At 34.4% G+C, this 13,481-nt stretch overlaps 1 protein-coding gene across 1 annotated transcript; it reads left to right on the top strand.

Annotated features, from left to right (window-relative positions):
• Positions 1–8,175: 8,175 nt before the first annotated feature.
• Positions 8,176–8,963, top strand: LOC108374075 (salivary glue protein Sgs-3-like; the record flags this gene model as incomplete). Its single annotated transcript, XM_017630040.1, has 2 exons — positions 8,176–8,454; positions 8,584–8,963. Coding segments are annotated over 2 exons (659 nt in total), but the record flags the coding sequence as incomplete, so codon positions are not given.
• Between the last annotated feature and the right edge of the window lie 4,518 nt (positions 8,964–13,481).

Here is a 13,481-nt window from a genome sequence, read left to right as displayed (position 1 = left end):
AAGTAGCCTATTCACCGTGATGGCTGAATTTGGTATCCCCGCGCAACACCACCAGCTCCGTCAGAATTGGAAAAGACCTTTATCCAAGCCGTTTGCTTCTAAATGGGGTTTCGTACAGGGTGACTCCCTTTCATGTGAGTTATTTAATCTGATGTTGGAGAAGATAATGAGAGCTGCAGAACATAATTAGGGAAGATTTGCGGGCCTTTACGCATTGGCGAAAGCGTGTACCGCAGACGATGGAACGATGATGCGGCGAATCACAATACAGCGGCTCGGCTGGCTTGGCCATGTCGTTCGAATGGACTCCGACGCTCCAGCTTTGAGAGTTACAGAGAGTTGGCGGTTACAGCGCCAAATAAGAAACAGAAGAGGGGAAGAAAATAATTTTTTTCATATTTCGTATGCATGTATGCATGTATTGGTTTTATTTAAATTTTCTATTTTATAACTACAACTAATTATGAAAACCATCAAACGCAAATGACCTACTCCAAAAGCGTTTAATACGGTAATAAAAGAATTTAATTGCAATAAATAGTTCATGCTGCAAAAAAAAAATGCGCCTAACATTGATTACGTCAACTGCATTGACTGGCCAACGGCCAATGTCTAAGTTGTGATTTAAAAATAAACAAGAATTCAATTCCAACACTAAGCAGAAGCTATTGACTCCAACCAATGCCATCACGACTAATTATTTATAGTATCTTTGTATACTCATTTAATTATATAACTTAAGTACACTGTGGGGCAAAAAATAATTCAAAATCGTACCACGAACAAGTGAATGACCCTTGGAATTCGTTAAAAGTCTCAAAGAAAAGTTAGGAATAGGCAAGCTTTCAAAGTTATAATGCGGAAAATAGCTCCCTCTAAAGCTTACGAGGTTTGTCTGCAATATTAATTGCAGAGTCATGATTAAGAAGGGAGATTCTTATATGATTTCTATACTAATTCCAAGCCATTATTGAGATATGTAGCTCGATTTTTCATTTGAGTTAATTTAATTTTTAGAATAAAAAAACAAAATAAAGTTTAAAAACAATATTTTGACGCATGATTTCATTTTCACTTTTACTCCATAGTGTATATGCGTATGAATGCTAAGCAGGCGTTTAAACCAATGTTAACAAGTTGCAATATTACCTCTAGCTTTTATTTATATTTGTATGAAAATGTTCTAAACTACTTCAAAGTTCCAAATCTCTTAAATCAATAGAAGTTTACTCCAAAGGCGAGACTAAATCGATAAATTCATTATTCGCTAAACCTGTTGGTGTTATATACCCCAGCCGCCTACCTGGGATAACCATTTTAGTATTGATACAAGGAACAGGACAGAAAGATGATTTGATTTGGAAGCAATTTCCGGCATACCTTGACAAGTTTGGTTGTGAGATGAACCGGTTTCGCCGCTGTACCATCTGTGTAAAGGCTTGGGGTGCTAGCACCGACGAAAACAATGACCGCCGAATAAGTAAAGCCAGAGTGGATTTTGGTATAATGCATACGTTAAGGCGAAACATAAGTCTGAGTTTCAGTTTAAAGATCAGTCTTTTCAAGTTCAGTGTGCTATCCATACTTCTGTACGGTTGCTCAACTTTGAAAGTCACCATTGCAATAACTAGGCGCCTGCAAGTTTTTGTAAACCGATATCTTTTTTTTTTTTTTGGTTAAGCAATCTCAAATGAGGAGTTGCTCAGAGAAGCTAATATGAAGCCCCTTGACATCTGGATCTTGAGACAGAGATGGATGGAGATAGGTCACACTTTGCGCAAAGAAGATGGCAGTATTGCAAAGAAGGCCATGTAATGGAATCCCCTAACCGGCAGGAAACTTACAGACCACCTGGAGCGTGGCGAATACTAGTTGAGCAGAAGGCGACACAACTCGGAAGGAAATCAAAGCGGTTGCCAGAAACCGAACCAAATGACACGTAGGCGTAATGGATGTCCTAAGTCCGGATTGGGATTAAAAAATGAAGAAGAAGAATAGATAAGCTTGTATACCGATTATACACCACCTGAAATATAATTGCAGACACTTCGTGGTCAATATAACGCCGAGAGCCGACTGGGACGGGGGATCATTGATGGCTGCAAAATGGAACGCAGAGTTGGAAAAGGTGTTTTCTCTGAATCTCTCGGATTGAACAGATCAACCTATCTACTTGGCTTTGCTAGTGCTTTACAGGCAAAAGTACTCACTATCGCTGAAGGATGTACTCTTTTGAAATGTAGTAGTTTACGCGAGCAATTTTCTCGGACAGCCGGGCGGCCATTACCGCTCTGGCGTCTTTTAAAACAAAATCCAAGTTTATTAAGGAGTGTAGAACTCTTTTGATCTCAGTTAGTAGTCAGTATAAAGTAAATAGATGTTGTTTGTATTCCTAGTCATCGCAACACTCCCAAAAATGAAGCTGCAAATGAGTTAGCCAGGGAGGATTCCGCATTGGTCTCAACCGAGGACATGGTCTTCGGAACTCCACATACTTATACAGTACAATTTTATTCAGAATTTAAAAAAAAAAAATCGAGTCAAAGGTTGCGCATAGCGTCAGGCTGCCCTATAACAAAACTCATGTGTTCCATAGAGCTGACGTTGCGTTGCTAGTAGCGGTTCTTACTGGGCATTGTTCGGTTACAATGACTTCTGATGAAGTTGCAGCAGGGGAAAACGATAAGATAACAGTAGAGTATTTTCTTTACAGATGACCAGTTTTAATGAAGAGCAGAAATATCATACCCTGCAGAAAAAAATTATCAATTGATAAAAAATAACCCACTTGTAGTTAGCTTTTTTGCGGGATTTCTGTAAAATAAATAACTTGTAGTTAGCTACAAAAAGCCAACTTGTAACTAGTTGACAAGTAATGCAGGATATTGTTTTCTTTGAACGCGTTTCTATTTAAATATCATACACTTTGCAAATACTTTTTCGAATTGAGGACAAATAAAAGGCAGATCGAAATTTCATATTATCATTTTGAAGTTATGTCTGACTGAGTTCGAATATGGGACCACCTGCAGCAGAATATATAAACAATAGACTGCATCACCAAAAAAAGTTGCGGTTTTTCCGCCGGGATTACAAAATCTATTTTATTTTAAGACGTCCACCAAAATATTTCGGAAAAATATTAAGATTTAAGCGAGCTGGACCGATTTGAAAATACCTCCAAAAATGGAGGTTTTTATGAATAAAAATAGTTTCTTAAAGAACTTTTTTAAAAAAGTCCCCTCAGATGATAAAACAAATTAGGCTTAAAAATTCTGCATACAAATATTTAAAAATCTTATCAACGGAATCGTAGTAATGATTTTTTTAATTTTTGATGCTGCTTTTTCACTTTTTTCAAAGATTGATTTACGAAAAACTTAAATAACTGGGCCAAAACTATTCTCATTTAGACTTAGGGGATCTCGATAGAAAGGTATTTTCCCACTATTTTTATTTATGTGCAAAAAAAGTCATTCGTGTCCCAATATTTTTTTTTTAAATACGAACACATCTTAATTCAACTTTGCATAATATTCGTTCATCGTACCTTTCTTTTTCATCCTTTGAATGAGTTTATTAACAAAGAAATAAAAAGGGTGAGAAAATACCTTTCCAATGATATCTCATAAGTCTAAATCGGGAGAGTTTAGGTTCAGTTATTCAAGTATTTCTTATACCAATCTTTGAAAAAAGTTACAAACAGCATCAAAAATCTCATTATTACGATTTCGTTCAAATTTTTTTTTTTAATTTTTTAAAAATATTTTTATGCAAATTTTTGAAGCTTAAACCGTTTTGTCATTCGAGGGGATTTTTTCAAAAAAAATCTTTAAGAAACTATTTCTATTCATAAAAAAACTCCATCTTTGGAGGTATTTTCAAATCGGTCCAGCTCACTTAATATTTTTTCGAAATGTTTTGGTGGACGTCTTAAAATATAATAGATTTTATAATTCCAATGGAAAAACAGTACCGATTTTTTTTTTGTATGGGGAGTGATGCAGTCTAGTAAACAAATATAAAATGTAATAAAATAGATAAATAAATAATAAAATATAAATAAAAAAATGTTTTGGTTTTCCTATTGATATTTTATGTTTTAGTTAGAAGTTAGTTGATCGCGATAGATATATATTAAGCTTTCGTCAAAGAAAGTAATCAACTTAAAGTTAGCTTATAGTTAGATACATTTCCTGCAGGGTACTAGCAGCTTATGAATTTGCATACTCAATTTTATCTACCACGTTGGTTGGTTAGTAGTAGTTTGCCTTTTAAGTTTGGCTATGACAAATGTCGCTAAATGCATAGATGAAGGTTGTTAGAAATTATCGAACTGAGGGTCAATTCCCGTTCTGCGTTATCGTGAAGTGAAGTGAAGTGAAAAGTATAAAATTAACACCGAAATAAATGCGGTGTAAAGGTGTTATTTTTATCACTTCACGATAACGCAGAACGGGAATTGACCCTCTGGTAGGCTACCGCATCAGATTAATCAGTTAATGAAGTTTTCGGTCGCTACTACATTCAAACATACATATGTAAATATTAACTAGTTAATCTATGTGAATTTTTACTAACTGATTTGATTTTTCCCTACTGGTTATGCATATGCAATGTAAAGCTTAGACTATTAGTTTGCAGCTAACTTCTTGTAATGCCAAGTTCATTGCCATGTTTATTGAGTTTTTTAATTTGTTTTGTATTTGCAGAAAAATAAAAAACGGTGTCGTTAATTTTATATTTTTCGTGTGTGTCAAAGTTGTTTGTACTCTTAATGCTCCCAACTGGGTAATTAATGTTAAATTATGTCTTAATGAATATTAAAGTTATTCCAGTATCATAAAAAAGATATTTGGCGTTTATAATTTTGCTAAGTTTTCGGAACCAGCGAAGTCAATTTTTGCTGTAAGTTTTAATGTTGCCACTCAAATGAACTGACCTACTGTTTTATGCTCCCTTCAAACGGCTGATAGTTTTAATTTTTAATTATTTGGCACTACACTTTGTGGATTTGGACCCAGACCTCAGCAGAAGAGAGCTCCAGTTAGTGGAACGTGGGGAAATGTTAGTATGTATATGAGACTTATTTGTTCTTGCCATTGGATTGATTTTTTACATGGCGGGTCCTGAGTTCAGCGTGAAAAGGGTAAGGTTTTTAAAGATACTACTACTAGTTGTTTGATCGCGTACTTCCGATTTGTGCACATTGAAATTAAATTTATCTATAGGTACATTAGGGTGGTTCAAAACAGTAAAGTCGGAATTCTTATGCTCTCAGCCCTAGGATTGTTCTATATCGAAAAAAGTATCTATTTTTTTAATTTTGAAATCAAAAAATATTTAGAGGAGGCTCAAGGCACTCAAAGTTTCTCATGTATTTTTATATGGGAAAAAAATTTTTTCGCAGAAATGGTATTGAATTCATGAAAATCAATGTTTTTCGATCGGAAAACTCTGGTTCTCTTCAGGACACTTTCAATAACAATACCCAATTGTTTATTTAACCATTTTTTGATCCTAACGATTTTTTATTGGTCCCCCCATTGCAGTTATAGGGGTTTTTGTGGGTTTTTCGCGGGCCTATAAATTATGGTTGCGATGAAAAAATGCTTAAATATACAACTGATATTATATTTTTTGATTTCGAAATAAAAAATAGGGGTAAATTTTTTCTACATAGAACAATCCTAGGGGAGAGAGAATACCAATTCCGCCTTTACTCCCCCCTCCACATGCATTTTTGGACCACCCTAATGTACATACAATTCATATCCCTAAAAGCCAGTAGTTCGAAATCTAAAAGAGTAAAGCCATAGCTCAATAATTTCCAATTAATTTTTTTTTTGCCCGAAATAACTAAACAATTTTGATACAATTTTAATGTGTATAATTAAAAATTCTAAACATCTATTAATTGTTTATTCCACAAACAGGGTCATTAGATATAGAAGATTTATGCAAAAGCAAACTATCACCGCTCTGCTTGTGAATTGCGAAATTAATAGTAAGAAACTACGACATTTTCGGTACGTACGTACTGCATCATATGTATGCATAAAAATCAAAACAAAGATGCAGAACGAGATTTCGAAAGAATTCGCTTAAGATCTTCTTATGTAGATTCACGCAAACCAATACACACGTAAGCGTACACTTGCGCAGGCAAATTATTTAACACTTTTTGCAAAACATTTATGCTCCAACTACGAATTTTGCGGACCGTTTAAGTGTATAATTGTCAGAAGCGACCACTTCAGTACAAATTTGGCACGCGAACGCTAAAGGCGTAACGGCAAAAACGAAATCCGCGAAAACAGGAAGTGTTCTTTTTCTTAATTTAAAGAGTGGCGGAAGTATAATTTTGAAATTAAAATTTTTTTTTTTATTATCATCATGTCAAAGCATGCAATTATTCTACTTTTACTTGGCGCCACAACAATGTTGTTGCAACATACAGAAGCGAAACCATTTCTTTTGCTGCCAAAAAATTTCTTTGTGCTTACCACTAGAGGTATGTATATAATATGTTCATACATGTAAGTCCAAACTTCAAACTTTTTACAAAACTTCGGAAAATTCGACAAAAGTTCATCAAAATTTCAAACTTTAATCAACATGTTGTTGTACAGTTTTGTAGTCTATTAAATTTTAGTATAATAAAGTGCAAGTTTGAGCTATGCTTTTTTAAAAAAAAATTATATATGTACATTAAATAAATAAAAAATCGGCAAAAATTGTTAAATTGTCGCATCCCTTTTTGTTTGTACATACCTTACGGGGAAATGTGAATTTACAAAACCTGTGATTTAATCAAGCCAAGTCGAATGCCTCAAAAACATGAAGTTATGGAAATATTTTCTCGAAACTTTTGAATTAAATATGTACGTACTACTTTAATAATATTTAATTTGGCAGAATAAATAGAACGAAATTTTGGAAATAGCGGACATTTTTACTGCTAAGACGAAAGATATTCCATTTTGCAGATGTTAACTTAAATTGAAACAAATTTTTTAAATTTTTGATAACCTCTTCAAAACTGTTCGCCATAAAAAGTTTTCTTAAACAACTTTCGTTCGACATCTATATTATACCTAATATTTCATTGAATTGAAATTTACGTTTAAAGCTTGGAATCCAGCTCTCAAGAAAAATCACAAGAAATATTATTCAAAAAGCACTTTTTGGAAATCCACTTTGCTTTTGCTGTAAATTTTCTTGAAGAGATAAATATTGGAGCATTTTTTTCTTGAGAGCTGCAAACTGATTCAAGCAATTTTGATCGAAGAAATTTGGTTGTTCTTCTTCTTGAGCGTCATTTTATATGAATTTTTGGTTTTCTAGAGAGCTGGAAATAGCCCTTAGGCAGGAAACGACTTTTCAAAAAACTTGTTTCGTGCGACCTACGTAACTGATTAAATGAGTTACTATTAAACATGTGGAAACCCTCACAAATATTTTCGAAACCACCCCTCTCTTATACCTCTTTTGATTGACATCCATATTGTAATACCTCATATGGACCATTGAGTGGAAGATCGACTTATCTCAGCAGCCAGTTCTAAAACGCTCTATCTAAAAAACATTTCAAGAACGCCCTATTTGATTGAAAAACACCCTATTTCAAAATTCGGCTCAAAAATGCTCTATCTCGGCTGCCGATTGAAAAACGAATTTCAACATACTTTCAAATTCTGAGATAGGACGTTTTTCTTTCAAATTCTGAAGTAGGGCGTTATTGAAAAGTTTTCTAAGATACTTCGAGATACTTCGACTTTATACTCAACTGTCGATATATTCCGCTTATGATAAAATTGGACTTCTATTGTAAACAGGTTGCAACCGTCTTCAAAATATTTTCTAAATAAAACATTCTTAAACGTCTTTAGTTTGTCACCCATATTGTAATATTCGATTAAACCTATTAATAAAATAAATTTTAAATTATTAAAAAGGTGGCAATTTCGTTGAACTTGTAATTTAAATTTTAAAGTAGGTGGCAACCCTTTTCAAAAAATTTGTTTGATACCAATAATAAAATACTTTATTTAACTTGTTAATTAAATTGATTTAGAAAATCATATACAACCTCAAAATAAATCGCGCATTCTTATACATTTGTAGAATATGTTTGTATAAACAAAAACTTGTTTGCTTCCGTTTTATTTTCAGCGCCTTCCACATCTACTACCTCTTCCTCCTCCTCCTCCTCTTCAAGCTTTTCAGCATCTGGTGGTCTCTTCCAGCTGCCTGTAAATCTTATAAGTCGGAAATTGACTTTGGTAACTAATTTACTTTCCTCCTTTGGTGGCAGTGGTGCGGGCAGTGGCATCTTAGGTAATAAGCTTGGATTCAAGTTCAATACAGCAACGACTACACGCCGACCTAGAAGAACAACAACGGAAAGAAGCACAGAACCGAATACTAGTTTCACACCGGAAGTAACTACAAGTGCGCCAAAAACAACCACAAGCTATGCCACTACTATCACAACAACAGCAACAACCAGCAGCAGCAGCAGCACCACCACCACCACCACTACTGAGAGACCTTCGACAACTATACCGACAACAACAACAGCAACGACAACCACACCAGAGTCGTTAGTAAGCACAACAACTGAGGAGACTGAGGAGATCGTTGGCACTACAACAGGCATTCCGTTGATCATTAGGCCAACAGTGCTTCCTCAGCATCCAGCAATCATTTCAACAATAGCAACGACAACCACACCAGAGTCGTTAGTAAGCACAACAGCTGAGGAGATCGTTGGCACTACAACGGGCATTCCGTTTACCATTAGGCCAACAGTGGTGCCTCAGCGTCCAGCAATCATTACAACAACAGCAAGAGATCGTGAATCCACCACTGAGTTGAACAAAGGTTATGGCTATGAAAAACCGTGCCAGTGCCATAGTGATAATGAAATTTTCGATGGTGATATAAGGGCCCGTTTCTAATGTAAGCAGATAAATTGTTCCTCACTTTAAAGTATTTTCCTACCGGTAAAAATAAATTTTTTATTCCGAAATTACGGCAACGCTATAGTGAAACTTCACTACATTCCTCATAAAATTTCATAGGTTGGTAATGCAATATAAGCAAGTAAAGAGAAAGAGCCACTGTAAGCAAACACCAAAACCTTGGTTGAAATATCTAATATATCTGAGACCCACGAACCAAAACCAAACCAAATTTTAAAGTTGGCTACAAATTTTTAAACGCTGTACTGGGTGAGCAACAATTTATCGATTCGAGAAATTAATACGCTCGTGAGGAAACGAAAACTTGTATATCGAGGCGATAAAGTGGCCGGTGATCTGAAGGTTAGATGAGAAAACGGCCCTAAATAGAATGTTTTTACCTATTCCATACCATCACAAGTAGTGCATAGTTGTAAAAAAAAAATGTTCCGGGTAGCGGGTGTGCACAGACTAGTCCAAAAAGTGTTGTATATTTAAGCTAAGTTAAGCGTAATCCGAATGCAAAAATGTATGCATAAATTATTGTATATATAAACGATTTTACTAAAAAATTAGAATAAAATGGAAATAGTGAGTCATTTACTTATGTAGATATTATCTGTATTAAAAAAAAAATAAAAAACAAAAACAAAAAGTTCCCTTGATCAACCAGAAGATAGACAACGTCGTACTTAATTGCATAACCAATATATATTCAGCTTAGTGTGAATCGTTTTGCTTCTGGTGTTTCTCGCATTTTCTCATTTGGTTTTATTAAATATATTATATGATTATATCTTTTCATACTTTAAAACTTTAATTTTCATTTATGTTTTGCTTCCATAAATAGCTTCTTTTAACTAGTAACTTTGTTCTTATTTTGAGGTTGTCTTCGTTTTTTGTTTTTTATTTCCAGTGCTTCTTTTATTACGTTTCGTTATTTTCATGAAACGTGCATGGCATAAAAAGTGAAAGGCGCGCTTTGTCGGGCAAACCAAAAACAACTATTAGTCGCACCATGGCTATAACTTCGATGTGACCATCTGTCCTGTATTATACGGGACAGTCAACTTTTTTGCCCCATTGTCCTGGTAATTTATTTATTTTATACGGGACGCCAATGTTCTGTATTTCTTTTAATGTCCTGTATTTATCCCGTATTCGGTGTTGCGACGCCTTAACAGCTCATTTAAATGGCATGCCTATGAACGAGTTTTAAGTGATGTTGGTATATGGTCGCAATTTTCTCCATAAACAGTTATTATTTTCTAATCTGAATGCCTACAGTGACCAAAATAGAAATTAGGACTTGATATTTTAATAAGTATTTATTTTGTGAAAGTAAAGCTATTTTCCACCACAGCACAGACAGTAACAGAGTCACAAAACTTAGGTCATCACTTTTGTGATTTCTAGTCCGCCGAGAAATGTGTCACAAAAAATTCGATTTTGAGTGCTAGAAAAATACACAATTGTAGCGACATATTTTTTGCAGCGGCAATCTTTGAGGCGCAGTAGAAATCACAGCAGCGATGAGTTAAAGTTTGTGACTTTGTTAGAATACGGCTGTTAATAGAAATTTTCTTGCTGGTTTTGTCAGAGTCCGTCTAAAGCTTTTTTTTTATATACTATGTATTAGCCATGGGTAATAGCGCAATTTTTTTGGCGCTAGCTTAATAACGCCAGCGCCACCTGTGGTGTCAGCGCACTTACTCAGCGCAATAGTGCAGTGTACTGAATTGAACACGGTGCCATCTGAGTGTCACTACAGTACCCATCGTCATACAGTGTAGTACACCATACAGTGGTGTCATGTCTATTATTTCTATAATTTTCGGCGCTGAGCAATGCTTGTACCGCCAACCAAATTTAATTGATAGGAATGTAGTAAATGGCACGATATTCTCATCATTCTTGAGTAAAAGCTTTAAATTTGCGTTCTCAACGCTCAAAAGCAAAAACAAAGTACGTGTAAATTTTCAAAGGCGAATTGTGTTGGTGCCTCATGTGTTGCTTGGTGTTAATGGCGCTGGCGCTTTCCATATACTGGTGTTGGCGCGGCGACTCTGGCTACGGTGTTACCGTAATTGCGCCGCGCAGCGCAGTGTTACCCATGCCTACTATGTATATTGATATGTAACCCTGTTTCGGGAAAACATCGGATTCTTTTTTCACTTGTAAGTATGCACAATATTCTAGGAAATCTAGTTAAAAATATCGAAATTTTTATGAAATTAATTTTTGTGAACTATTTGCAAGCTTTGGAACTTTTATTTATGTGGTATCTGATATGGATCAACTCATATTTGATATGAAAATTATTAACAAGAAATAAATAGAGATAAGTTTCCAACGGCATCATTTTAAATTTTGCTACTATTATTTTGACCACAACTGTATCTCTTACTTTGTTTTTATGGTTTTGTTAATTATATGTTTACGTGCACACATATTTTTGTGTAAATTAAAAAGTGTTGCCATGAAATAAACGAAATTTATCATAAGATTATAAATAATTTGAGCATTACCTCGTTGAAATGGATCACCTTTGTTAATATATGGCTCGTAGTTGGGCTTTTAAAGCAAATCCTTAATTTCTCATTTGTCGCGTTAAATTTTTGTAAATCCCGTATTTTTGGGACAAATTATTCATTTGTCCCAAGGCTGAACAAAAATCTGGCAACACTATTCTGTAGTTGGACTTTTTTTTTAGTTTTGAGTAGCGTCGCTATTGCAAAGGACCATCGATATATAATTATGTACATACATTGTACATAAATATGTATTAACATTATTTTAACTTCACATCTTAAATACACTATAAACACCCAACAAAACATATTTAACTTAAATCACAATTTAATAAAACTGTTCACTAGACAGCAGAAAACGAGCAACAAACACTAGCGAAAGTTGAAACACGACTGCGGATACGGAATTGGAGATGGCAGAAACACAGGGAGAAAGGAAATCAAATTTTAAATTATAATACATATTCAATGTAGTTGTGACACAAACCTCATAAAAAAGAAATTAAATAAAAAGCATGTATGTACTACTAAAAGTATTTCACATGACTCATCCTTTGATTAGGTCGAAATTTTTGTAGGCACCAGTGAGTCCAGATTGTTAAAAAAAGCACAATTTTTGAAAAAAAATCGCCAAAAATCGCCATTTTTTTTTTATAAAATTCATGAAATCGATTTAACAAATCTTTTATTTAAAAAATGAGATCTTGTTATAATACAGTTTTTAAAGCTAAAAACGAATATAATACGTTCAGAGGGTTATAATAAATAACACAAATCACTTATATAATAGTGATGTACAAACAATCTTCATGCATGTGGTTTTTAGAATAAAGAAATATGCAGATTTTATAGACCACGGAGCACCCCGATTTTTGCGAGTTATTACTAGTGTCCATAAATGTTAAACACGGAAAATTTAGGATCTGTGCAGATTCCTTCTAATTTTTCAAAAAAAAAAAAATTTATGGGGCTGTACCACTGTGCGACGGCTTAAATACGACTGAGGAAACGGAACTGTTGACAATAGGAACAGCATACATTTTCACCAGTATCAAATTTATTAAAGGTTTTTCAATAATTACACAAACCATGACACCAACCAATTAGATTCATTTAGTTCACAGGGTGGTGGCAAAAAAGCTGTGACAGAAGTTATGACTGCATGTATGTGATATTTTCATACAAACATAAGTATGTACATACATGTGTAAAGAACCCTAGTTTCCTTAAATTGTTTTCTTTTATTTGCAGTTTAAAGTATATGCATTCATGCTTTCCACATCCACTTGAATAAATGGTTGCAAAATCTTAGCACATGTATCTTCCTGTGTTTACAAAATCTTCGGTGCGCAAAATACTCGTGGTTAGTGCCGTCGCTGGTATTGATGGGAAATCGGAAAATATAAAATAACAATTTTAAAACTAGTTTCCTTTCTCTCTGTGTTCCTTTCTTCAGCAGTTCCGCATCCTCAGTTTTACATACTTAAATCGTCGTTTGTATAAAGTGCGCGTGTGCTCGGTTTTTCTATTGTGAAAANTCAGTAGTTCCGCATCCTCAGTTTTACATACTTAAATCGTCGTTTGTATAAAGTGCGCGTGTGCTCGGTTTTTCTATTGTGAAAAGTGAAAAGTTTAATAAATAAGTGATAAAGATTAAATATTTAATGTGCAAATGTCTTTTAATTAGTGTACAAAGGCGTTTTAAGTAGCAATTTCAATTTATGTACATACATAGTTCAATATTTGTGTTGTGAAAAGGCTATGCATTGAAGTGATTGCAAGTCATTGTAGTGCCATTTTGCAAGGTGGCGGCGCAGCTTAAAAAGAAAAGGTAAGATGTGGAAATGAGCTCTAGCAAATTGGGTTCATTTAAGAGTATTTATTTGTATGTACTTACATTAGGGTGCCCATCGAAAATGTGTATGGTAGAGCTTCTCCTCCGATTTGTGGCGTGCGCCTTGTTTTACGCCGACTCCGAACGGCG

The sequence above is a fragment of the Rhagoletis zephyria genome, unplaced genomic scaffold, assembly GCF_001687245.7.
Source record: "Rhagoletis zephyria isolate East Lansing unplaced genomic scaffold, Rhagoletis_zephyria_1.1 Rzeph_scaffold_07300, whole genome shotgun sequence".
NCBI classification, from domain to species: Eukaryota; Metazoa; Arthropoda; class Insecta; order Diptera; family Tephritidae; genus Rhagoletis; species Rhagoletis zephyria.
This window is presented reverse-complemented; position numbering and strand designations above follow the sequence as displayed.